General features: G+C 37.6%; 2 protein-coding genes across 4 annotated transcripts in view; both read left to right on the top strand.

Moving 5' to 3' along the window:
- Positions 1-27,281, top strand: part of LOC307135460 (protein PALS1-like) — a 69,879-nt gene that overhangs the window by 32,891 nt on the left and 9,707 nt on the right. For all 3 annotated transcript variants that reach the window (XM_079831929.1, XM_079831930.1, XM_079831931.1), the window contains 4 exons: positions 2,737-2,805; positions 2,954-3,025; positions 7,869-8,036; positions 10,548-10,750. In XM_079831929.1, the coding sequence (XP_079688055.1) occupies positions 2,737-2,805; positions 2,954-3,025; positions 7,869-8,036; positions 10,548-10,750 (512 nt within the window). The remainder of the gene's footprint in view (positions 1-2,736; positions 2,806-2,953; positions 3,026-7,868; positions 8,037-10,547; positions 10,751-27,281) is intronic.
- LOC307135454 (uncharacterized protein) lies at positions 12,190-26,186 on the top strand. Its single transcript, XM_079831918.1, has 4 exons — positions 12,190-12,439; positions 17,148-17,669; positions 20,323-20,691; positions 23,805-26,186. Exons 1-4 carry the CDS (start codon positions 12,285-12,287, stop codon positions 26,098-26,100), a joined length of 3,342 nt encoding a protein of 1,113 aa, XP_079688044.1. The 5' UTR covers positions 12,190-12,284; the 3' UTR covers positions 26,101-26,186.

The raw sequence follows: 27,281 nt of genomic DNA, 5'->3' as shown, positions 1-27,281 counted from the left end.
ACAAAACTGTCATGGGGGTGGTTCTTCATACCTCGCTAACTTAATTAGCTGGATTTGATTGTTGACGATTTGGCATGATCTTGGATTGTTTGGTTCGTCGACGCTCATCCTGGACTTGCTGTCATAGTAACAGGTCCATAAGCTCAAACCTGCTCGCGAGCGGCTTATTTCATGTAAACATGTTTAGATTGCATCTTTTTAAGCGGCGTTGATACTTAAAATGTGTCCCAGCCACTACTACTTTATTACAAGAGTTCCTTACTGAACCAGGGGCAATAATAATTTTAAATAATAATAATAATATAAAAATGTATTTGAAAATAATATTATAATGTTGTGTATAATAGGGGAGCGCGGGGCACAACCTAACGCGGGGTTAGTTGTTAGTGTATTTACGAGTTGCCATATCAACATTATTTAGAGAAAAAATTGCGCCAAAATTAAAAAATCTCTGGAAGATATCACTGAACATAGCAAAAGTAAATTTCTTACTTAAGTTTAGTTTTCATGTCTGTTTTTTGTGTTTATTTAAAATAAGACAAACCTGATATTATTGTAATCTTAAATCTGTTATTTAACAGTTGAGATGGTTCTTTAATGCTGATCTAACAGCAGAAGACACGAGCTGTGGTTTAAATCCCAGTTGTGCAGGTGGTGTGTGTGTTAACACTGCGTTACAATGAGCCCCAATTAGAAATATGCCATTATATTCTATACTTTTATGAATTCTTTTGAGAAACCATGAGAAAAGGGGGAATAATGACTGAGAGTTAATGTTCAGAAATTATTAATTATTATTATGTTTTGACCTATGCTGTATAGCTGTATTTAGCGATGTGTTTGTAGTCAAACTCAAAAATATTTGTAATGATTAAAAAATGCCATTATTTTATTTTAAAAAGTTAAGAATTGTATTTTATTGACAAAATATTTTAGTTTGTCTTGTATATTTTTTTGATTATATCAGGTAACATTTTAAGCTGTCATTTGGTCATGTTACATTGTGCCCCTCACATGTTACAATGGGGCATGTTGTCACATTTCACTTCCATTCTTTCTGGGTAAATCAAGAAAAAAAGTATACACTATATTAATAAAACAAAACCACATAACTGTACTAGACATGTGTGCAATTAATGTGGGAAAAAATAAATACTCTGAACCCAAAGTGGATTCACACAAACTGAGAAAGTCAAAAAGCGTTAGGTCGTGCCCCGCTCTCCCCTACTACAGACAGCCACTTGATTGAGAGATTTATTTGTGATGGAATAATTACTTAATAATTTTATTGGAGTCTTGCACACATGCTGTACAATTACTCTGAGCCGTGCATTAATTTGAGTGATGACTGATATTATGGGATGGCTTATGCAGCACAGGAGAAGCAGATTTGGACCATTAAGAAATGTTAATGCTGTCATGTAACAAATCTGCTTCAAATTGAATTAAAAATTTTATTAATTGCTAATTACAACATTGAAATAAAACTGTAAAGGATGTACAAATACTATTAAATTGTGAATATAAATAATTGGGAATCATGTTTAAAAAAACATTTATCTATTATAACTTTTCTGTTGGTTTTGTCGTTTGGCTGTTTCCTTATAAAGGTCCAGAAATGTGTGGGCTTTTTTTCCGTCAAGTTTTTTGCCAGGTGTCTTTTTTAATTATATGATGTCATGACGTTGCTGTCTTGCCGCCAGCCAATCGCTGCACTGCTGATCGTGGTTTCGAGTATCGATGTATCTGCCCTCTTCAGGGAACACAAGAACGCGCAGTAATCTTAGACAACTTAATCCAGATATTTTAATCCATTTACGCAAATTCGTTTGAAGAACCAATTTAGCCAGAGATCAGTTATCACGATTAAAAGATTTGGGATCTGTCAAATCATCTCAGATGTATTAAGCGAGGTACGAAGAACCCATGGCCCCCAGAATATTTTGTTGTATGAATATCTAATTCTGAACATGCAATATATCAAAAGAAAAAAAAATGCTTTGTGCATTCTTTTTTAATCAAAACCTGAATGTTGGTAAATTTGATTTAAAAAAATAAAAGCAACATTTTGAACAAAACGTTTTTGTCAAACACTACATCCAGATCGGATTCAGAAAGATGATCAAAACATCAAACCCCACACTTCACAGTCCTATACCTCGTCCTGGGTCGACATTTCATTCAGTAGCATTGGACAGTTTTGATTTATATGCTGTTTAATATTAATGATTGTTATTTTACATGTGTATTTGCTTGTTTCTGCTGCTTCTTCGCCTGTGTTTTGATCAGGAGATTCTGTACTCTTTCTGTACTCATAACAGCGCCCCCTACCGTATAAATATAAATTCCGTCAATGGCGTGGAAAGAGTTCAACTTTTTTCAGTTAGTCGCCAAGGCCACATTTCTAATTTCAGTTTAAGTTTTTTCTCTAATATTTTTTTTTTTTTTTTTCTATTTCAGATTTATTTCAATTTGACTGATTCAACACTGAACGATTCAATGATCTCTTGAAATTTAAATCACAGAATTCTCTTTGTGCTACTTTTTCATGTATCAAATTGTTAGATTATATTATGACACTTTAAATTTACTTGGCAGTAATAATAAAAAATCATTTAAAATCATTTCAGAGAAAATTTTGAAACTATTGCCCACATATGGTTTTAAACCATATCGGTTCGTATGATTATTTGGAGTTATTTTGCTAACATTGAAAGTTTTATGTGTATTCTCAAGGGAAGAGCTTCCAACAGCAAAGAGAAGCCATGAAGAAAACCATCACAGACGGGAATCAAGAGTATAAAGGTGAGCTGGACAATTTCCCTGCTAAAACTAATATTGAGACATAAACATGCATGCTTCTTTGAGTTTGCATCCTCCTTGAAATTCTTCGAGGTTGCCGTTGGTCTTTGAGTGGAAAGTTCATCAATGACAATAGTTCTTCTTTCCTTAGGGAAACTTTGGTGCGCTAAGAAAAGCAAAAATCAACGGAAAAAAATATTGTATAACCCGAATAAGAATATTGGTGAGTAATATTGAAGTAAATCCTACACCATTTTTGAGTGTTTTTGGTTGCTTTCTGGTGTTAATGAATGGCCGACCATCAAGTCCCTATTTACGGTATTGAGTGTGAGTATAGAGGATTTTCCCCACCCGTTTTAATTGGGGGGGAACTGTAAAATTGTATGAGGTGTGAACAGTTTCGTTGGGTTAAAGGCTGAGGATACAAAGGTTGTTGGCTAATTGACAGCCGTTCACAGACTCAGTTTCTTCTTTTGTGATGTCTTGCATGCCTCTTCACACTAAAGATGGGCAAAATTACATAACAATGAGAGCAGTTCTCATGCCCTGCAATTTGCATTAAAAAAACAAGACATACTGAGAAGGAACATAGATTTACCTTTACCTTTAGGTATCCAGCATGTTGTGGACATTCATTGTTTGGGAATTTCTCTGAGAAATGTGAGATTTAAAGGGACAGTTCACACAAAAATGAACATTCTGTCATCATTTACTTGCCGAGTTTCTTTCGTCTGCTGAACACAGAAGAAGATATTTTAATATGTTGGTAACCAGACAGTTGACGGTAGACATTGACTTCCATCGCAGTGTTAATTTAGTTGACGAATAATTTTCGTCATAATTTTCGTCAACAACCTTTTTTCACTGACGAAAACGAGACGATAACTAAATAAAAACTAATGTTGGATGGGAAAAAATAAGACGAAAATCAACCGTCATTTTCAACAAATAAAAACAAGACGAAAATGTTTGGGAGGGACGATTAGGGAAGAGATCCAGTCAGAACTGATGTCCTGTGTAACAGATGCTGATCTAACCGCTGGAAAACACGGCTCATCCCCAATCCAGCTCCAGAGCGGATCACAATCAATGAATAACACACATTTATGCCAGGCAATGGTTTATGAACTAATGCTGATGAATAATGACAATGTTTACTTTACGATGTTTATATATTAATATGTTTTAGACGGTTGTAACAATGCATATTTTATCTCCCTCATCTGAACTTGAATGATCAGCTGCAACTACATAGTAAGGCATTTCAAAATAAGAGTCCCGGTGTATTTCGAGCTTGTTTATAATTAAAAGTCACGCATTATATATTCGTTTTTGCTTACACAATAAACTGTATTTAATTTAATTCCCATTCTTAGTCAGGAGGAAAGACCAGGATTTGACACATTATTCAATAAAGTATCAGCGTTATAATAGTCAACCCGTTCTCACTCCCAAGGCGTCAAAGTCCGAAGCATGGTCAAGTGCTTTCCGCGTCACAATAAAGACGCTAAAGGCACCCCTAGGCGTCACTATATCGACGCGCTGAGTGCTCCATTCATTTCAATGAGAAACCTTTGGCGTCAGACACAGACGCGTTGGGCATGGGAAAGTTATCGTCATGATGATCATATATTGGGTTATGATTTTGCCATTATGACATGTTGGACTGTGATTCTCAATTTAATCAGCCAGCATAATTTTATTTACGCTATCTAGACACGTTTTGACATGTAACCCCATCCCATCCCTAAACCTACCCATTTGTGTGGTATATAAAACGCAGATATAACAGACAGAGTTGACTGCATGCACAATTTATTCAAAAAGTACAAATATTAGATTAGATTAGATTAGATTCAACTTTATTGTCATTACACAAGTACAAGTACAAGGCAACGAAATGCAGTTTAGGTCTAACCAGAAGTGCAATAGCAGCAAGTGCAGGATATACAACGTTTGCATAAGTGCAGGACATGGATATGTACTGAGTATATATAAATATGTCTATAAATAGAGAGATGGTTATTACTATAAACAGAATTTACAGGTGAATATGTACAGTGAATAATATACAGATGGTTAATACTATAAACAGAATTTACAGGTGGATATGTACTATGAATATAATATAATATACAGATGGCTATTACTATAAACAGAATTTTACAGATAGAGGTATACAATGATATGTTAGGCTAAAATTAGGAATATGGCAGTGGATTAAGGTAGTGCAATAAATTATGGACAGAAGCTATCCGAAAAAAAGTGTAAAAGTGCAGTGGAAGTGATTGCATATTACAGTTAGAAGTACGGTGCAAAATACAAATGTAAACAGTAGGTACTGTAAATAACAGTCGGCAGTGCAAATGAGCATAATCCAGTTACGGTGTGGTAGTGCAAAATGAATAAGTAAACAGTTGTTACTGTAATAAAGAGTCGGTAGTGCAAATAACAAAGTGAAGGTGGATGTGAGGTAGGAGAGTTATCAGTATATGAGGGGAGTGGATCAGCGGGGGTTTGAGTTCAATAAAGAGACAGCTCTGGGGAAAAAACTGTTCTTAAGTCTGCTGGTCCTGGTCCGGTGGATCCTGAAACGCCTGCCGGAGGGCAGGAGAGAAAACAGTCTGTGGGCTGGGTGAGAGGAGTCCTTGAGGATGCTGCGAGCTCGATGCAGACAGCGTTTCCTCTGGATGTGCTCGATGGCAGGCAGTGGAGTCCCTGTGATGCGCTGGGCAGTTTTCACCACCCGCTGCAGTGCCTTGCGCTCCGCAACAGAGCAGCTCCCATACCACACTGCCACACAGTTGGTCAGGATGCTTTCTATTGCGCAGCGATAGAAGTTCACCAGGATAGCCGAGGAGAGCTGATTCTTCCTCAGTGTCCTCAGGAAGAAGAGGCGCTGGTGAGCCTTCTTGACCAGGCTGGAGGTGTTGGTCGTCCACGACATGTCCGCTGAGATGTGGATCCCCAGGAACTTGAAACTGGAGACACGTTCAACAGCCATTCCATTGATGTGGATGGTGTCGTGTGTGCCTCTTGACTCCTTCCTGAAGTCCACGATGAGCTCCTTCGTTTTGGTGGTGTTGAGGAGCAGGTTATTTTCGGTGCACCATGTGGCCAGGTGCTGGATCTCCTCCCTGTAGGCAGTCTCATCGTTGTTGCTGATGAGCCCAATCACCGTTGTGTCGTCCGCAAACTTGACGATAGAATTAGATCCATACACAGGCTTGCAGTCGGAGGTGAAGAGGGAGTAGAGAAACGGACTTAGCACACAGCCCTGTGGTACACCAGTGTTGAGTGTGATGGATGTGGAGCAGGTGGATCCTGAACGAACATTCTGGGGTCTGTCAGTTAGGAAGTCCAAAATCCAGTTGCACATTGAGGTATTGATGCCCAGGTCTCCAAGTTTGGCTATTAACTTGGTTGGGATGACAGTGTTGAATGCTGAGCTGAAGTCAACAAACAGCATGCGTGCGTAAGTGTTCTTATTGTCCAGGTGAGTGAGCACAGAGTGCAGTGCCATGGAAACGGCATCCTCTGTGCTGATATTGCTGCGGTAGGCAAACTGGTGTGAGTCCAATGTGGATGGTAGAGAGTCTTTTAGGTGTTCCAGGACCAGCCGCTCAAAGCACTTCATGACGATGGGTGTGAGTGCTACAGGGCGGTAGTCATTAGGGCACCTCGGGTGCAGAGGCCAAGCGATTGATTTGTGTGAAGGAAATCCCCAAAAGCGATCAGCGTCTCCATCCGCAGGAGATCACATTAAACACATTAAATTTCAAATATTGCCGCCCGTTACGTCAGTTTTCATAGTGAAATTGCATTGGCTCTCGTATGTCTCGTGACCAATTGCGTCATTACGTCAGCTTTGATTGTAAAATGTCATTGGTTCTCGTGTGTCTTGTGACCGAATGCGTCATGCTAAAGAGGCGTGTGTATTATTTGAATGAGATATGAATGAGTGCGTTAACGGAGCGGCGGGATCATCATCTCAGCGATTAAAACATTAAGATCAACTCTGTTCTTTACATGAAGACATCGTGGGACTTGGAAGACTTGGAAGACTTGGAATGCAACATGAGTTAATACTGTTTTTGGTCAGTTTTTGCAATAAATAGATTTGACTGTACTTGTATTTGCCTGTTATGTGTTTTATATTGTTTAGAAGTGGGTAGGTTTAGGGTAGGAGTTGGGTTAGCTGCTCCAAAATATAAAAGTAACCTTTAAATATGAATAAAATATTAATAAAATCATGTCTTTTACAAATGCAAAGAATAAAATGCGTCTTGATCTGACGCATTGGGTAAACAACTGAAATGAATGGAGCACCCAGCGCGTCAATGTAGTGACGCCTAGGGGTGACTTTAGCGTCTTCGATGTGACGCGGAAGGCATTGACCATGCGTCGGATTTTGACGCCTTGGGAATGAGAATGGGTTGTAATAGTTCACTAAAACCATTAAAAAACTTCATTACTTGAAATTAAATAAATGTCAACTGAAATAAAAAAAAAAAAACTTATTTGAAGCTTTAGTTTAACCTGATATGGCCTTCTTACTAAAACAGAAAGACAAAGTCATAAAACTATATAGATGTTTTTAAAAAACAAACAAAAAAGTGAATTGAGCTCTTTCGTGTATTTTTAATGTCAAAAACAAAATGATGTCAAAATGTCAGTTCAACTGACAGTCAGTTATGTATTGCTTAAATGCTTAATGTATTACAATTTAACTCAACTCATTAGATTTTAGGAGACTAAAACTACTGTAGATTTAGTCGACTAAAACTAGACTAAAACTAAAAACAATTCAGGTGACTAAAAAGACTATGACTAAAACAAAATCAAAATTTGCTGTCAAAATTAACACTGTTCCATAGTATTTTATTTTCTACAATGGATGTCAATGGCTACCATTCCAAATATTCTTCTTCTGTGTTCAGCAGACGAAAGAAACTCGGCAAGTAAATGTTCATTTTTGGGTGAACTGTCCCTTTAAGTCCTGTAACTGATTTCAATAGCCCTAGTCTAGACTAATAACATTTAAATTTTGCAAAATCATTGTTCAGAGCATTACAGTGAGGATATACTGACCTATGAGGAGGTGGCACTGTACCATCAGCCGCCCAACCGCAAGCGTCCCGTCGCCCTGATTGGTCCACCAAACAGCGGACATGATGAATTGAGACAGAGACTGCTGTCCGTAGAGCCTGACCGGTTCACCGGCGCTGTTCCACGTAAGACTGTGCTTTTCTACAGCTTTGCCATGAAGTTATTTAACATTACATTTAACCAGAATGGCTCACTTCCGAAAACCTAGTGAATTACATAAGCAGCATCTATACTAAAATTACATTTGTAAGTTTTACATACACTTTAAATGTTTTTAAGAAGTCTCTTCTGCTCACCAAGGCTGGATCTATTTGATGTAAAATATAGTAATGTTGTGAAATATTACACTCTAAAAAAAAAGGCTCGTAATCAGGGGAACCTTTTTTAGTGCTATATAGCACCAATTTTGGTGCTTCAGTGGTTCTTCAGCGGTTCTTCAGAGGTGCTATATAGCACCTTAGTCAAAGAACCGGTGAAGAACCTCTGAAGAACCACTGAAGAACCTCTGAAGAACCGCTGAAGAACCACTGAAGAACCACTGAAGAACCTCTGAAGAACCGCTGAAGAACCACTGAAGAACCTCTGAAGAACCACTGAAGAACCGCTGAAGAACCGCTGAAGAACCTCTGAAGAACCTCTGAAGAACCACTGAAGAACCTCTGAAGAACCACTGAAGAACCACTGAAGAACCTCTGAAGAACCGCTGAAGAACCACTGAAGAACCTCTGAAGAACCACTGAAGAACCTCTGAAGAACCACTGAAGAACCACTGAAGAACCGCTGAAGAACCGCTGAAGAACCACTGAAGAACCTCTGAAGAACCACTGAAGAACCGCTGAAGAACCGCTGAAGAACCACTGAAGAACCACTGAAGAACCTCTGAAGAACCGCTGAAGAACCACTGAAGAACCTCTGAAGAACCACTGAAGAACCACTGAAGAACCTCTGAAGAACCGCTGAAGAACCACTGAAGAACCTCTGAAGAACCACTGAAGAACCTCTGAAGAACCACTGAAGAACCACTGAAGAACCTCTGAAGAACCGCTGAAGAACCTCTGAAGAACCTCTGAAGAACCACTGAAGAACCACTGAAGAACCGCTGAAGAACCGCTGAAGAACCGCTGAAGAACCGCTGAAGAACCACTGAAGAACCACTGAAGAACCACTGAAGAACCGCTGAAGAACCGCTGAAGAACCGCTGAAGAACCACTGAAGAACCACTGAAGAACCACTGAAGAACCACTGAAGAACCGCTGAAGAACCGCTGAAGAACCACTGAAGAACCTCTGAAGAACCACTGAAGAACCGCTGAAGAACCGCTGAAGAACCACTGAAGAACCACTGAAGAACCTCTGAAGAACCGCTGAAGAACCACTGAAGAACCTCTGAAGAACCACTGAAGAACCACTGAAGAACCACTGAAGAACCACTGAAGAACCACTGAAGAACCGCTGAAGAACCACTGAAGAACCTCTGAAGAACCACTGAAGAACCGCTGAAGAACCACTGAAGAACCTCTGAAGAACCTCTGAAGAACCTCTGAAGAACCGCTGAAGAACCACTGAAGCACCAAAATTGGTGCTATATAGCACTAAAAAAGGTTCCCCTATGATTACGAGCCAAGAACCATTTTTGGTGCAATATAGAACCTTTTTTTTTTTTAGAGTGTACTACAATTTAAAATAAGTATTTTCTATGTGTATTTTCTAGTATTCCTGTGATCAAAGCTGAATTTATCATCATTACTCCAGTCTTCAGTGTCACATGACCCTTCACAAATCATTCTGATACGATGATTTGCTGCATTTCTGATTATTATCGATGTTGAAAATAGTTTTTGATAAGTGATATGCAACCATTTTTCCAAGTTTGGGGTAATACGATCTCTTTAAATTTGATATAAAGTAATACTTTTTTATTAATGCTTTAAATTAATTCAAGTGACAGTAAGATTTCTATTTCAGATAAATGCTGTTCTTTTGATCTTTCTATTCATCAGAGAATCCGGAAGAAATTAATCACAGTTTCCTCAATAAATATGAAGAAGCACAACTCATGTCATCATAAATGTTTCTAGCACTGCAAATCCTCATATGAGAATGATTTCTGAAGGGTCATGTGACACTGATGACTGGAGTAATGATGATAAATTCAACTTTGATCACAGGAATAGATTACACTTTACTATATATTCACATAGAAAACAGCTATTTTAGATTGAAATAATATTTCACAACATTACTGTATTTTACATCAAATAAATACAGCCTTGGTGAGCAGAAGAGACTTCTTTCAAACATGATAAAAATCTGAATTAGTCCAAACTTTTGAAATGTTGTAAGTATGCACATAATCCTGTCTATGTAGGCAATTTTCTAAGCTTTGGAACAGATAATAGTTGAATACCATGAATTAAAGGGATAGTTCACCCAAAATAGAAAATTCTGTCATCATTTAGTCAGGCTCTTTCTAAACTCATATGAGTTTCTTTCTTCTGCTGAACACAAAAGATATTTTAAAGAATATTGGAAATCAGGAAAATCTGAATTTTAATTTGTATTTCCCTTTTATTTATACTATTTTGTTCATGCATAGCCAGTCTATTGTAGTTATATGTGATTTTGCACACGTTACAGACACCACGCGAAGCCCCCGCACACATGAGCTCAACGGCAGAGAGTACAACTTTGTATCTCGACAGAGCTTTGAATCAGAATTGGCTGCTGGGAAATTCATAGAGTCGGGCGAGTTTGAACAGAACCTGTACGGCACAAATGCGGATTCAGTCCGACAGGTGGTCAACTCCGGGAAAATCTGCCTGTTGTGTCTGCAGCCCAAGGTAAGACTGACCGAGGAAGGAGAACTTGTATTACCAGGTATAAGATGCATGGAATTGGTCAGTCAAGTAATAATAAATAATGGACAATATGCAAATGTAAAAATTACACAACCAGACAAAATGTGAAGCCAGAAAGGAAATGTACATATATAGCAAGGATGTGTTAATATTGAATTGTGAAATATTATTACAATCTAAAATAAGTGTTTTCTATGTGAATATATATTAAAGTGTAATTTATTCCTGGGATCAAAGCTGAATTTTCAGCATAATTACAGTGTGACATGACCCTTCAGAAACCATCGATTATCAGTGTCGGAAATAGTAATTTTTTTTATAACGTGTGATACTTTTTTTTCAGGATTCATTGATGAATAAAAAGTTAAAAAGAACAGCATTTATTCAAAATAGAGATCTTTTCTTACAATATAAATCTATACTCTCACTTTTAATCAATTTAACACATCATTGCTGAATAAAACTATTCATTTCTATTTTTTTTCTTTTTTAATTAATTTTATTAATCAAAGAATCCTGAAAAAAAACATATCACAGGTAATAAAAAATATTATTACTGTTTCCAACATTGATAATAAATTCAGCTTTGCATCACAAAAATAAATTATATTTTAGAGTATATTATAGAAAAACATTCTTTTATTTCCTTATTTTATATTATTATTATTTCACAGTATTACTGTTTTTTCTGTTAAAAATAATGTTTCCAAACTTTTGATATATATATAATTTCTTTTGCGAAAACTTTTATTTCATCAATTAAATGTATATGCACCATTATAACAATATATATAAATATAGAGAATAAAGAGCAATCTTTATTTATTTGAATATTTTATTAATTAGTTGTTTTTCTTTAATAATAGTTTATTGTGAACATTATGACAAAAGAGCCAAGACAGCATAAACAAGACTAAAATAATAAATACTTACTTACATGGAAAAATATAAAGCTTTGCTGTTGGGTCTTAAAATACTTTTTTTGAACAATGTGTTTATTGTTTTTTAATTATACAGGTAAAAGGGAAACACATTTCCAATTTGTCACAGTTATTTCCCACGCCAACAGTAGATCACTAATTCCTCCCATATAGAAATTATACAAAAATCTCAAACAAGAAACAATCTCAATGAAAAACAAACATCACAAGGTACCCAAAAACCAAAATACATTACTGTACTTTACACATTAGTTACATGTTCCTGCAAAACGACACAGAAACTAACAAACACTCATACAAAGTTACATCTCCTGTAATAAATGACCAATCTTAATATACTTTTCGTCTAAAATAAATAATAGGGGGTCTGCTTTTGTCACGGCGCATAACTGATGATCTCAGCCTTTCGTTGGCACGTCACTCAAGATTGTCTTCCAATCAGACACTGCGATAATGGTTGGGGGTGGGGCGTATGCAGAAACCGCACTGAGTGTGCGCGCGCGTCCTGCAGCGTCCGAGCCCCGGTGTGAGGAGGCAGCGTTCAGATTCCTCCGCCTTTTTCTCCTCTGCTCGAAATGGCATCGCCGGAGGATGTCGGAGCAAAAAGGCAAATGTTTTATGAAATCGAGTGTGTAATAGAAGATTGCGACACTGAAGTTGGATACAAGCCTCTGTCAGACAGCGATGAGCTCGACGACTCGGCGGAGGAGGAGGAACCGCGGGAAGAAGAGTAAGTAATACGTCACGTGTAGTGTTTTTACCTGTTGTACGGTAGAAAATGTGTTTTGTTTCTTACTACAGAATGCAGTTTTGAAGCTAGATAGGAAAAAAAACAGTGCTTGAAAGACACCAAAGTATAAAATCACAGTCTGAAAAATTGTGTTAAAGACCCCATACAATTAACTAATACACTATATATACATATATATATAATATACATATATATATATACATACATATATATTAGTGAACCTTAAGTTCTACATTTATTTCTACATTAATTTATTGCTACATAACTGTCTTTCTCGTCTGGGAAAGGGGCCCAAATCTAAATGAAGTCATCATGTCTTCAGGGGCGTGTCCATATTTTTGTCCAATCAAATTCTCTACAGAAAAAGAGTGCCCAGTTTTTAGAAGCTATTTAGAAAACTGTGCTTAAAAGACACCAAAGTATAACATCACAGTGTGAAGAATAGTATTAAAGACCCCTTACAAATAACTAATACACTATATATATATATATATATATATATTAGTGAACCTTAAGTTCTACATTTATTTCTATATTAATTTATTGCTACATAACTGTCTTTCTCGTCTGGGAAATGGGCCAAAATCTAAACAAAGTTATCTTGCCTTCAGGGGCGTGTCCATATTTTTGTCCAATCAAATTCTCTCTCGAATAAGAGTGACCAGTTTTGAAGATATATAGAAAAAACAGTGCTTGAAAGACACCAAAGTATATAAAATCGCAGTCTAAAAAATAGTATTAAAGACCAATTAACTATTAACCAATTACAATTAACTAATATACTATATATATATATATATAGAGAGAGAGAGAGAGAGAATTTCCGTTTCCACCGAAATTACCCGAAACAATTTGTACCAGGAACTTTTTTTACAGGAACGAGAGAGAGAGAGCCTTGAGTTCTATATTTACTTATACATTCATTTATTGTTACATTATACCTGTCTTTCTCATCTGTGAAATGGGCTGAAATTAGGGCTGCACGATTTGGGGAAAATATCTAATTACGATTATTCTGGTTAAAATTGCGATTGCGATTTAAAATGCGATTTATTATTATATATATTTTTATTTTTACAAATGAAAAGTGTGTATATAACATTTTGTGTTTATATATTAATATGGCTAATAATAATAATAATTATTATTGCTAAATAAAAATAAGAAATATTACTATTACAAGAAAATTTTCATTATTAAAAATGTAAAATAGCATTTAAGAATAGGGCTGCAACTAACGATTATTTTAATAATCGATTAATCTGACAAGCATGACAAGTTGTGGTGCTCCACTGTGGGGATTAAAACTCCTGTGCTTTGAAGAAAAACATGGATTGTCATATAAATGTATTTAGAAGTATTATTTTTCTTATTTTCTACCCAAAAGTTTAATTAATTCTGGAGGCCAGAGGGCGCCCTCGAGCAGAAACTCCACATTTTCCTCAGAGAAGTAATCGTTCGTTTTCAGGAAATGTGAAGCTTGCATTGTTGGCTGAATAAAACGAAGATAGAAACGCTTTGACTGATTAAACATGAAGATAATACTTCTGCGACAAGATATGGTGTATTGAGTTCTTCAAGCCTTCTCGGGTATTTTCATAATAATGAAGTATTCAGTGCTGATTGACTTTCTGTGATAAGAAGCCACATCAGCTCGACTGACGATAAGAAATGAGTTAAAACCGGTTATTAAACGTATTCTATTGGACAACAGGTTTATGAACACTTCACACTGCTAGTTTGTGAAGATGTTTGACGCGTGTTGCTTTTTCAAACGCACGTTATAAGCGACTCAAACTGGCAGAGCTTTCAGACGGAGCAGCGTTTACTGATCTCAGAGCCGCTCTTCACTGACATTTATTTATTTAATTAAAATCGCAGCCTTTGCGCTTTCATAATCGCACACAAGCCAAATTGCTGTTCGATTTCGATTAATCGTGCAGCCCTAGCTGAAATCTAAATGGTCATCTTGCCTTCAGGGGCGTGTCCATATTTTTGTCCAATCAAATTCTCTCTAGAATAAGAATGCCCTCTCCACTAAATAGTCCCTTAAAATCATTGTTCATTGCTGACATAAAATAAAGGCTACATAACTATGCCTGTCACGATAACAAATTTTGCTGGACGATAAATGGGCCAAGAAATTATTGCAATAAACGATAATATTGTCGTTCTGAGATCATTTTTATCTAAAATAATGATAATGGCATAATAATGCAGGTTCACCTTTTCAAAGATCAATACACTTTTTTTTCTAAAGACTATTTAACACTGAAAATTGAATTTTTTTTTAAATATCCACAATAAATGAACAAAACAACCAAAAACAATAAAAGCAATGGACTCATAACAGGCTTGCCCATCAGTGGTGTCCGGCCCCATAGAAAATGTCAACATAAAAATTGCAGCTGCCAAGTGATTTCCAGATATATTCTTATAGTTGCAGATATGACAGATTATGCCAATGACTGGAAAAAAGCGCAACGATCATGTGTGTCCAAGAAGGTCTGAAATGCGTGGAGCAAGCAGTCAGTTTCTCCATTAATTATAGAGCCTTTAAAAGGGCACTGGTAAAACATTGTTGCTATGCAACAAAAATAGTAATCTGCTATGGGAGCTGTGCTTGCAAAACACACGGCCTGGTTTGAATGGCAGTCAATGGGGAGATGCTTCTTGCAGGCAGATGGTAGTTCTAGCTTGATAACCAGCCAAACTTTGTCCCTTTGTGTATATATTCATAAGAAGATCCTGATTTTACAACATTCTTATGAGTTATTTTTTTGTTCTAGACTTCAAATATTACCATTTCAAACAACGGTGCAGATTGAGCAGCATTGCCTTGTTTTATGGGGTCTTGATTGATTGATAATTGACATACAGAGAAAAGAACATTTCTGATTGGTTAAAAAAGGCTCCACAATTTGGGGGCAAAAATAAACAACAAACAGTTGTGGTTGTTTGTAGGGCAGCGTAACTTGGGCACGATTTTGTCATTTATATACCAATTTGACTATAAATGTTTTGAAAATAAAACATTGACGACATGAAATGATTTAAAATTGAAAATATACTTTAAATGTGAAACTAAAACCACCAGTAGGTGGCGGCAAGTCACTGTTAATGAGCGAATCATTGAATCATTCATTCAGGCGATTCGTTTAAACGGCTGATCATTTCAGGAATAAAGTATTTTACTTTATTATTGAGTGAGTCATTGAATCATTCATTCATCAATTCGTTCAAACGGCTGATCCTTTCAGGGAATGAAGCATTTGACTTTTTTATTGAGTGAGTCATTGAATAATTTATTCAGCTGATTCATTCAAACGGCTGATCATTTAAGGAATGAAGCATTTGACTTTATTATTGAGTGAGTCATTGAATCAATTATTCAGCTGATTCATTCAAACGGCTGATCATTTAAGGAATGAAGCATTTGACTTTAATATTGAGTGAGTCATTGAATCAATTATTCAGCCGATTCGTTCAAACGGCTGATCGTTTCAGGAGCGAAGCATTTGACTTTATTATTGAATCAATTATTCAGCTGATTAATTCAAACGGCTGATCGTTTAAGGAATGAAGCATTTTACTTTATTATTGAGTGAGTCATTGAATCATTCATTCATCCGATTCATTCAAACGGCTGATCGTTTCTGGAATGAAGCATTTGGACTTTATTATTGAGTGAGTCATTGAATCAATTATTCAGCTGATTCATTCAAACGGCTGATCGTTTAAGGAATGAACCATTTGACTTTATTTTTGAGTGAGTCATTGAAACATTCATTCATTCGAATCATTCAAACAACTGATCTTTTCAGGAGCGAAGCATTTGACTTTATTATTGAGTGAGTCATTGAATTGTTCATTCATCCGATTCGTTCAAACAGCTGATCGTTTCAAGAAAGAAGCATTTGACTTTATTATTGAGTGAGTCATTGAATCATTTATTCAGTTGATTCATTCAAACGGCTGATCGTTTCAAGAATGAAGCCTTTGACTTTACTATTAAGTGAGTCATTGAATCGTTCATTCATCCGATTCGTTCAAACGGCTGATGATTTCAAGAATTAAGCATTTGACTTTATTATTGAGTGAGTCATTGAATCACTTGGGCTGGGACGGCACACTTAGTGTGATTGCTTAACTATATCGCATGATATAAATATAGCCTAAAAGACCATACTCAATACAGGGCTTTTTTAACTGCATTTTAATAGAGTAAATCGTGCACTCTAAGTGCGTAAACCGAAAAGGCTACATCACACTTTGCCATTTGATAATCACACTAAGCCATATTGCCATTTGCCGTTTTATTTAGATTAATTGTGATTAGGTGTGGTTTCAGTGATGTCCATCTGGCATTCGTGATGGACAATCGCTGTCAGCACCTTTAAAATCCTTAGACTTATAAAGGTTAGCAAAAAATTAAAGATGAAGTTTGAATAGCATCTGTATGTTAAGCAATGGTTTTAAATGGCAATATGAAAAGTTGTTGAGAAGAGAATAGCAAAACAGTCTTGCAAGCACTGTATTTTTTTTCAATCGTGAACCAATTTGTTCCCCTGGTTATGTTTTCTGTTGCATAAAGTGCAATAAAGCACAACAGATAATGTGATATAACTGATTAATTTGTAATCACTAAGTGCGTGCATATTAAGTGTGTATTCATTGTATGTTACAGTATTGATTCTTCTGAAGAATGGGAGCCTTCAAAACTAAAGAGGAACGCATCCTCCTCGCCTTCATCGTCCTTACCCCGGCGAAGAGGACGACCGCCTAAAAGTGCTTTGAGTCCCTCCTCAATGGCACCAGTGATGGACAGCACACCTAAAACCACCCCAGCTATCTCTTTACCCCGACGGAGAGGCAGACCTCCTAAAGACAAATCTCAAATCAAGTTCTTTCCTAAGCCCTCCTCGTATGCCACAATAGTCCCTAAACCCCCACCTATTGCCACGCTGATCCCCAACTCCACATCCGGCATTAAATTCGTCCCTAACTCTACACCCACGTTTACACTTGGCTCTAATTTCACGCCTATAAACATTTCCAGTCCCACATCCTCCATTAAACTGAGCCCTAATTCTACACCCATACTCCTCCCGAATGCCACATCCACTTTCAAACTCGGCCCGAACTCCACATCCGCTTCGAGTCCGGCATCGATATTGATATTGAAGGAAGAGGAACCATGGGAAGAGAAGTGAGTAAACATAAATATAATTTTTTTCTTTTGATTTGCAGGTGTAATGTATGGAAGCTTGTTTCTGCCACTGGATACACACCTGCAAACTTGTTGCTTTTCGGCGACAATCTCCGTTTTCTTGGTCAATTGGGTCATTTCTCGCACTAACATATTAAGTATTCAGTCCAAATTTTTATCACAAAATTCAAACGATGCCGTTTTGACGCTATGTGGCGTGACTGGACACTGATTACAGACAGTTCATCTGTGAGGGCGATCGATCATCTCTTACTAAAGAATAAACATGAATGAACATCTGAAGGTATGCTGAGGATACTTTACAACTGACTGTCATGTAAATATGTCGTGTAATCGCTCAATCAGTGTTTCAACGGCGGAAAATATGTCAATATAACTGCTTGTAAACTAAACAATTTCATGTAACGTTAGCATCACATTTACCTCAGGCATTGTCCACAGAATTTTATTCACTAGAGAAATCAGCTCTTTCACGGAATATATGCTCTATATTAGCCTACATATTCATTATATTTTACTTAACCTGTTAGTGGTGTCTTGATTATTTCATGCATGTTAAATAAACCTGTCATGAAAATGACAGACAATGTGTATAAATTATTATATTTCAACAACGAATTGGAGAATTTTTTTTTTTTATAATTAGATTTAGAAGTTATTGCAAAAACTGCCTTATGTGAAGTTTACATGTTTGCATACAATGTGTTATTTGAGTGTTGATTATTATACCTACAAATAAATAGCAACTGAATTTAGGCTAATAGTTTGGGCTCTGTTGTTAACCTTTGATATTAATGTCCAAGTAAGGGCTCCCTATATAGTTTACAGAAATATCTTTAATAAACTTTTAGATATAATTTAATTCATTCAAGGACAGATACTTTTTTTCTTCTTCAGTAAACCACTGTTAAATATAAAAAATAAATAAAAAGCAATTTTGTAAAACTCATTCCGAACCGTGATTTCAAACCCGAGGTACGTACTGAACCGTCAGTTTTGTGTACCGTTACACCCCTACTGTCAGTCTTTTATTTTTGTGTCATGCGTCACAACACTTCCTTGAGTCACCTTTTTTACTCTGAGGAGTTTGCAGGTCTGTGGATAAACAAAAAAAAAAAAGTTTTATCTCACAATTGCAAGGTTATATCTCGCAATTCTGACTTTTCTGCAATTGCGAGTTATAAAGTCAGAATTGTGAGACATAAGCTGCGTTTCCACCGCAGGAGCTTTGGGCTGGTACTCGGTGTGTTTCGACCGCAGGGTCTAAATGAAGTTCCAGGTAAATATTTCCCCCATCCGAGAGTCCCTGCTCGCGAGGTAGTACTTTTTCAAAGTTCAGGAACTTTCGGGGGTGGGACTGGGCGCTGAACATGCTGATTGGTTGAGCTCACGCAGCAATTATTTCAACCGCCATTTTTAAAAGTCTTGCAAGGTTCGTTCTGCGTTCAGTAAATATCAGTCTTGCTCTTTCTGTCTGATGGCGTGCGTTCGTCTCAGCAATCTCACGGTCAATGTCCGTAATAGCTGATAATAACATAAATTGTCTTATAGGGCTGTGCGATATTGAAGAAAAATGCGATATCCTTGTTAAATAATGCGATATTCGATACGATATTGCTTTGTGTGTAAAATCTATTTATTTTCCCAAGTGATATCTTTCACTTAAAGGATAACCGACTGTGTTTACATGAAGACAGACACCAAGACAGACATTTTGACATAACTGTGTGTGTATTTGACAGTTCGAGTGTGTAACAAGACACGAAAATAAAGGCTTGTGCGCACGATTCATGTGTGTGTCAGACAGCGTGAGACTGCAAAGAGTTGTTTTTCGCAAGTTATTGCATTTAATAACTCATTTTAACATCAAACATAAGTAACAGTCGTGTGCTCAGTCTATTCTCTGCTATATGCGTCAACCTAAAACGTACACTTTTCACAATGTTGAAGTAGCCTATTAAAATCATCCAGATATTGCGTGCCCTTGCGATATGCATATTGCGATATGTACATTTGCGATATTCCGATAATTTCGATAGATTGTGCAGCCCTATTGTCTTATTTTAAATCTAGCTTTACGAGCTTTCAGGGGGGCATGCAATTACGTGTTATAAAGTCAGAATTGTGAGAAAAAAAAGTCTAAATTGTGAAAAAGTTCTTTTAAATTGTTTTATTCCGTGGCGGAAACAAGCTTCCATAGATACATTTCAGTTAATTATTTTTTATTTATTTAATTTTTGTCTCTTTGTTTTGACATTGAGTTCTTTTTTTGAAAGAAATAATGTTTTTATTCAGCAAGGATGCATTAACTTAACAATAAACAATTATAATGTTACAGAAGGTTTACATTTTGAAATAAAAGCTGTTATTTTGAACATCAAGGAATCCTGAGAATAAATTCTTCACAGTATACAATTGCAGGAATAAATTACATTTTAAATATTTTGAAACAGTAATTGTTAGTAATATTTCACATGATTTTTGTTCAAATAAAGCAGTCTTGGTGAGCATAAAAGACCTCCAACTCCAAACTTTTGATTATGTAACTACAAGTATTAGTATATTGTTATTGTGCTGTAAATTGTGATGCGTGCATGGCATGCATATGAAGTGTGTCTGGTTTCTGTTGCAGTGTGGATGCTTCTGAAGAACATTTGCCAGTTCCACTGGATGAAAGCCTAGATGGTTCAGAATCACCGAATGCAAAGAGGCAGCGACTCTCATCCACATTCCCTCCAGCCGCCATGCCACAACCCTTAATACACACCTCAAAAACTACCCCTAGTCCTCTGCCTGAACTTGCACCCACCTTTCAAACCACCACTAAACTCAGCTTTCCCACAACCTTCAATGAACCATTGACCTCTATACCCATCGCTGAACCCACACCAAAACCTGATCCCAACCCTATCCGGCCTCAGGTCGACATCGACATCGACCTTGATGGCGACAGCGATGAGATCAGTGATTCAGGAAGGGAAGAGGATCTGTGGGAAGACGAGTGAGTAAGGAAGTTTTACATTTATTGTAGTTTTTTTGTAACTAAGAGTTTCCAAACCTGGATGGTTTTCTTCTGGAGGCTCAGCAGAATGTCTGAGGGGTCATTAACACAGAACATCTTTTTGCATTTTAAAAGGTCTCTAGATACGTTTTAGTATCTCTGAATAAACTTGAGGTGTTTATTTCCCTTCAAGTATGAGTTTCATATTCGCTGGATGTAACAAATATACTCAACACAAAAAAATCATGCAAATATATTTGTACTTAATTTTTTTCTTTTTGGGACTATTATTTCACAGGGCTCGACATTAAGCCTTGTCAAGTGCTTGTTATTTGAGATTTTTTGTGGTTATAAATAATTTATTCTGAAGCAATATTCTTCCTTTCAGCTTTTATATACTTAAATCTGCAGATTTTTGATATTTACCCCAAAAATCATGCATCATCTTTCATGTCAAATTCTTACATTTGATCAATAAATTCAATTATAATCAATAATAAGACACTATAGGGCTCTTACCAATCAAATTAAATAATTTACACGGCAAAATTACCAATGCAATAAATAATGTTATGAGCTTCATGTTTTACATTTTTTGAAGAAATGTTGGGGAAAAAATGCAATGACCAGTAGGTGCTGGCCAGTCATTTAATGAGTGAGGAGGCATTCATTCATTCGTTGGTGAAATGGAACAAAAACAGTCAATATTATGTCTAAAAGTAAGTGACTAAATATTAACTACTTGTTTATTGAACTATAAAATCGATGTAACATTTGCAGTCGTGATAATATTCAGCAAAATAGCTCCCATGGTCGTGTTATATTGCTTGCGTTAACTATATCATGTTATAAATTTAAAAAAAAACTCACATTTTTTAATCTTTACCTCAGTATGTTTCTGTGAGTTTCTTTATGCGGTTACACTCATTTGTTATGATTTCTCTAGGGCTGTCACTAACGATTATTTTGCTAATCGAGTAATCGGTTGAGTATTTTGACGATTAATCAGATTTTTTGTGGTTAAAAAATAACTAAAAAACCTAAGCCTTTAAATTGCACATTTATAATAACAATGAGGCAATAATATTTGGTTAAAATAAAGTATCAAAAGCAAGTAATCATGGTTTTATAGAACGACACTGTTAAAAAATACATAGTGTACTTAATATAAACAATCATCTTATGTATTGTATGCCTGCAGAGTGCGCCAATGACCTGGTGTTTTTACACTTTACAGCAGATCAAATCCTTGTTTAATATTGGCCAAACGACATTTAATTCAAATGTTTAGGAAATCTTTAATATTTGTCCACTTTACGATATAGAAATGCTAGATAGAACAAGAACACGTGGACATGCAAACTCAAGAGCGAGGGTTTAAACGTTTATTTTGAATTTGAGATGAACAGTTTGCATATTTAGAAACATATTGATGTTTTCTCCTGTGTTGCTGTATGTTTATGAATGATTTACCTTACGAATCTGACGAAATGGCGCACATTGTTTTTCTACTTTGAACTTTTGGCCCCAGATGAACTTTATAAGCAACCCAAAGCTTTTACTGTAAACGGAGCTGCTCTGAGACATACTTAACCTACACGTGTGTAAATAATTAAACCGCATATAGATATTAAACATGCTGGGCATATATTTATTTAATTGAATAATGGTCTTTGTGAATTCACAATAGCACTATACTATGGTTTTTAAATGGTTTTAAAAAGCACCTATTATGGCATTTAAAATGTTCCAAATATTGTTTTAGAAGTCCCCAACAACAGTTTTGCATGCATGCAATGACAAAAAAGACTTTAGTTTTCTTATAATATGCATTTATTTTTACCTGTTTTGACAGCGATTCTCAAATGATTCCTTTAGTGATTCACTTTTCAAAACGCCGCCTTTACGTGACGCTAATCTGCGGTGATTGGTCCGATGACCCAGTCAGTTGTGATTGGTATAGTCTGTGCAGATATTTTCAGAAACGGAACGCCCATCAAAGTCTTATAGTGACAGTAATTTGTTAATATGTGTCAGGAGTTATGAATATGAAAACCGCGTCGGAACCGTTTGATTGTAATATGAGCCTCAGCTGATCTCATTCATAAAAAAACTCCTCTATTCTCCTCACGAAGACTCACGACAAATCAACATCCCTCAGGGCTTTTAGTTCAAAAGTGTGCAGATGAGGAGAAATATTGATAGATTCTCATATGTATGTGTCAAATTTCTAAACAGAGGAGTATTTTTTATTCAATACTTCCTCAAAATGCGCAGATATAGCCTAATCATGAGCGATTGAGTCTCTTATGTGTTGTTTTCAGCTCATCCTGGCAGCCGGAGGGCGCTCTGTGCACATGTAGTCCATGTACAGACAGACGAAGAAGATACCATGTGCCATAATAGAAGTCCATAATAAAAGCTTCCTGAGATCGCGAAACATGCAAATAGAGACATTTGAAGACTAATAAACACTCAATCGCGACGATGTATGGTTTGTCTTCAAGCCACTTAGTCTTCAAATGCTCATCCTTGGGCAGATGAAAAAAGTTTGCTTTTGAGTCGCACTTCAGAACACAGCGTCTCGTCGCCATGATGTTTTCTAGTTTTCACTGGCGTCTTGGAGCGCAATAAGTGGGCGTATCGTATTCAAATAACTTGACAAGTTGACGTCATCTAGTCAGAGAAAAAGCTTCAGTCTTCTAACGATTCTTAAAAATGACTCTGAGTCGACTCTTACTTTTGAAAGAAAATAACTATATATACGGTGCACTGTCATATTTCTAACTTTGCAGGATGTTTTTGTTCACTTAGATCCATGTTACACACTACATGAAAGGTACATTTCAAAATTCCATGATAGGTGCTCTTTAATACATCGTGCAGCCTTAGAAAATGGTGTAATAATGCGGCTAATGGATTCCCGTCCGTGGAATGCACCGCTTCCGGTATTTTGCCGGTTACTTGACACAGGGAAACTGCTTGAAATCCAAGCAGACAAGTGTTAATGTCGAGCCCTATTTCTTATGTCCAGCTTTACAGCGTTAACCCTGATACTAGTTTTCTGTTGTTGTTGTTGTTGTAACCCGTGTGTGGGTTTTTTTGTGTTACAGTGTTGATTCTGGTGAAGATGAGAATCTTCTACTGAAAAGTTCACCTGTATCGGCTCAATCACCACGAAGAGGCAACCCCACTACACCTACCTCACCACGAGACAAACTCTCTATATCCACCTCCAAACCTTCTCCTGAAGCCACACCCACCACTGAAGACACCATTCAACCTACCCCTAAAGCCACTCCCACAACCATCCATAGTTTCACTCTTCAAGCCACACCCACCTCTGAAGCCACCATTCAACCTACCCCTAAAGCCACTTCCACAACCATCCATAATTCCTCTCTTCAAACCACACCCATCCCTAGTCCAGCACCAACCTTACCACGACGGAGAGGCCGGCCCCGTAAGCAGGTTTTAAAACCCACCCTCTCACCTGAACCTATCTTTGAAATGACTCCTACCGCCATCTTTAATCCGACACCGACTGCTGATTCGACTTTTATAGCCATTTCTGAATCCACCCTTACATTAAGTTTGGAGCCCGCATTCTCCACCAACTCTGAACCCAATCCAGAACCCGCCTCTAGCACTGAAGCTATCCCTCAACGGACTAAAGAGAGATTGAAGCCTGCCACAACTTTTTATTCACTGAGGCAAGCCAGAGGCAGGTTGTTTTCTGCGTTGAATTCACCCTGGGGGAAAGTAGAAAATGGCAGTAAGCCAGATAAGTGGCTTGACATCAATGATGAGGACGAGGAGCCGGTACTACCGAATTTCTCCCCTAAGTGTCCTCCAGGTCCACAGCTCATGATGGACTCCACATATACCCCTTTACAGATGTTCCAATTGTTTTTCACCAGCTCTACCGTCAAGACAATTGTCAGAAACACCAATAGCAATGCCGAAAAGAGGGCAAAAGCTGGAAACAAGTTCCCCTGGGTACCTCTAACCGAAGCAGAGTTCTACTCGTATATGGCGTTAGTTGTCTACATGGGTCTAGTGAAAGCCAAGTCTATTGCGGACTACTGGGCACAAAAGCAAATGTACAATTTCCCCTACCCACAATCCGTCATGTCCCGGGCAAGGTTTCAAGCCATCTCCTTGAATCTTCACCTTTGTGATCTTCAGGAAGATGAGGAAAACAACCAAAAGAAAGGCACCCCAGGTTACGACAGACTGCTCAAAATCAAGCCTCTGTATACAGACGTTCTTTCAGCGTGTAAGAAACACTTTCACCCCAACAGAGAGATTTCGGTAGAGGAGAGAAAGGTCACTTCCAAAGATGCGATTGGACTGAAGCGATGTATGAATGACAAACCAACTAAATGTGGTTACAGACTCTTCATTCTCACCGATTCGTCGTGTGGGTACACCTGGAATTTCTTCGTGACTTCATCGGGTAAAGGCACCAGGTTCGATTCGATAATGAGACTACTGGATCACAAAGACCTCGGCGGAGGTTATAGGTTATACACAGATAGTTTCTACACCAGCCCAACTCTTTTCTTGGGTTTGTTGCAAAACGGCATCCTCGCTTGTGGCACTTTGCGTCAAATCTCCAGTTTACCGAAGACCAACGACCTGAGCAGAAGATCTGAAAGAGGATCCATTCGCTGGTGTCGACAAGGTCCTCTTCTGTTTGTCAAATGGATGGACACGAGAGAAGTCCTCATGTGTTCCACAATTCATAAGGCGTTCATGGGGGATACAGTCACCAGGAATGCCAAGGGGGCCGATGGTGTGTGGAAAACGCGTCCAATCCCTGTTCCGTCTGCTGTGAAGGACTACAGCAAATATTCAGGAGATGTCGATCTTAGAGAGTATTATAATGTCCTCCACAAGGCCACAAATTGGTACAAGACCTTCTTCTTCCATTTTCTCGACATCGCAGTGGTCAACAGTTTCATCCTTCACCAACATTTGGCGAAAGCCCAGAACAAGACCCCTCTGGACCATAAATTGTTCAGGGAAACGCTTGTGTCCGAGTTGGCAGGTGCTGGCAGAGGCAAGAATCCATCTGCCCCTTCTGCCCAAGATCCCTCGACGTCTGCGTCCGCCATAAGGAAGTCGCCACCTGTGCCTTCCACCCCTGTCGAATCGAACATATACTCGTCGTCCGACACCGAGATTTCTCCCCCACCCTCGCCCGCACAGACGGAGCAATGCTATCCGGAGTATTTCGGTTCAGATGCTTCGCGAGTGAGGCGAATGTGTGTCATGTGCAAACTACAAGGAAATAAAATCAAGACTCCCATATACTGCTCACACTGCAAGGTGGCATTGTGCTTTGTTTCCGCACGCAACTGCTTCAAGAAATGGCACATAGAGGGACACCCGGGAGATTCGTAGATATTGTGCATGTTTAGTGTTTTTTTTTGGCCTTTAATGACCATTTTTTCATAAACTTGTATAGGTATGACTCGATTAAATACTACTAAAACGATATAGTCTCTTGTTTTTCTTGTTGTATTTTTATCAGGTGCTTTCTTACTAAAATGTCCTAACTACACGCAGCGCGACACACGATTAAAGGCGTCTTTTCCATGGTAGCATCTTTGTCCTAACCAGCCGCGATGGCGACACGCCATGATTCTATTTTAGAAACGATTTCTATTTCTGAACAAAAACACAAAACATGGCAATGATAATCTCAGGTAATGTTTGTGCTTTATTTAAAGGTCCCATGGCATGAAAATTTCATTTAATGAGGTTTTTTAACATTAATATAAGTTCCTCTAGCCTGTATATGGTCCCCAAGTGGCTAGAAATTTTGATGGGTGTAAACCAAGTTCTGGCTGTCTTTCTCTGCTTTTGAGAAAATGAAAGCTCAGACGAGCTGATCTGGAATTTTCCTGTTATGACATCATAACAGGAAAGGTTACCTCCCCATCCTCTGCTTTGCCCGCCCAGAGTATTCGGAGAAAATGGATTCATCACTGCAGCCTTTCATGTGATAGGAATAGATCATAAAATAATGCTATAATCCACACTTTGACGATTCGTTCATCTCGACGGCTGTAATGGTACATTACATGTGTTACAAAGTTAGTAGAACAAGGAGGAAGAAGACAGAGTCGACGTGACTGGGACTGTTTATTCAGAAGTCTCAGCTACAAATAAACTTGCGTTAACAGCACAGCCCTCTCAACAACTCGGTATAATAAAACTTCCTCCAGCTCTCCGTGGTTCACGAGTGCCCAGTCAGTCTCTATCTCTCATGCATGCAGTCAGTGCGTGTAGTGCCTCACTAAACCACGCCCCCTCCGCAACATAATCTAACACTCATTTCAAATGCAAAGATGTCAGCCAATCACAACAGTGGGCGTTTTCACTGAAGTCTCACAGCAGACACGCTCCTTGAAACAGGACATTCAGCCAGAGGGGCAATAACAGTATAGAAAAAATGCCTTTTATTTCTAAATTATGATTTTTTTTAATGTAAAAACCATACTAACAATATAAGTACACCTCAGGAAACATTATAAAATAATAGAAAAATGCCATGCCATGGGACCTTTAATGTTAAAGTG

The sequence above is a fragment of the Gobio gobio genome (genome assembly GCF_949357685.1).
Source record: "Gobio gobio genome assembly, chromosome: 12".
NCBI lineage: Eukaryota > Metazoa > Chordata > Actinopteri > Cypriniformes > Gobionidae > Gobio > Gobio gobio.
Note: the sequence above shows the minus strand (reverse complement) of the source record. Positions and strands in the feature narration are given on the sequence as shown.

Coding starts and splice junctions, on each gene's coding strand:
- LOC307135454 (XM_079831918.1), top strand. CDS start 12,285: ATGGCATCGCCGGAGGATGTCGGAGCAAAAAGGCAAATGTTTTATGAA. Junction 17,670..20,322: donor GAGGAACCATGGGAAGAGAA/GTGAGTAAACAT, acceptor TTTCTGTTGCAG/TGTGGATGCTTCTGAAGAAC. Junction 20,692..23,804: donor GAGGATCTGTGGGAAGACGA/GTGAGTAAGGAA, acceptor TTTGTGTTACAG/TGTTGATTCTGGTGAAGATG.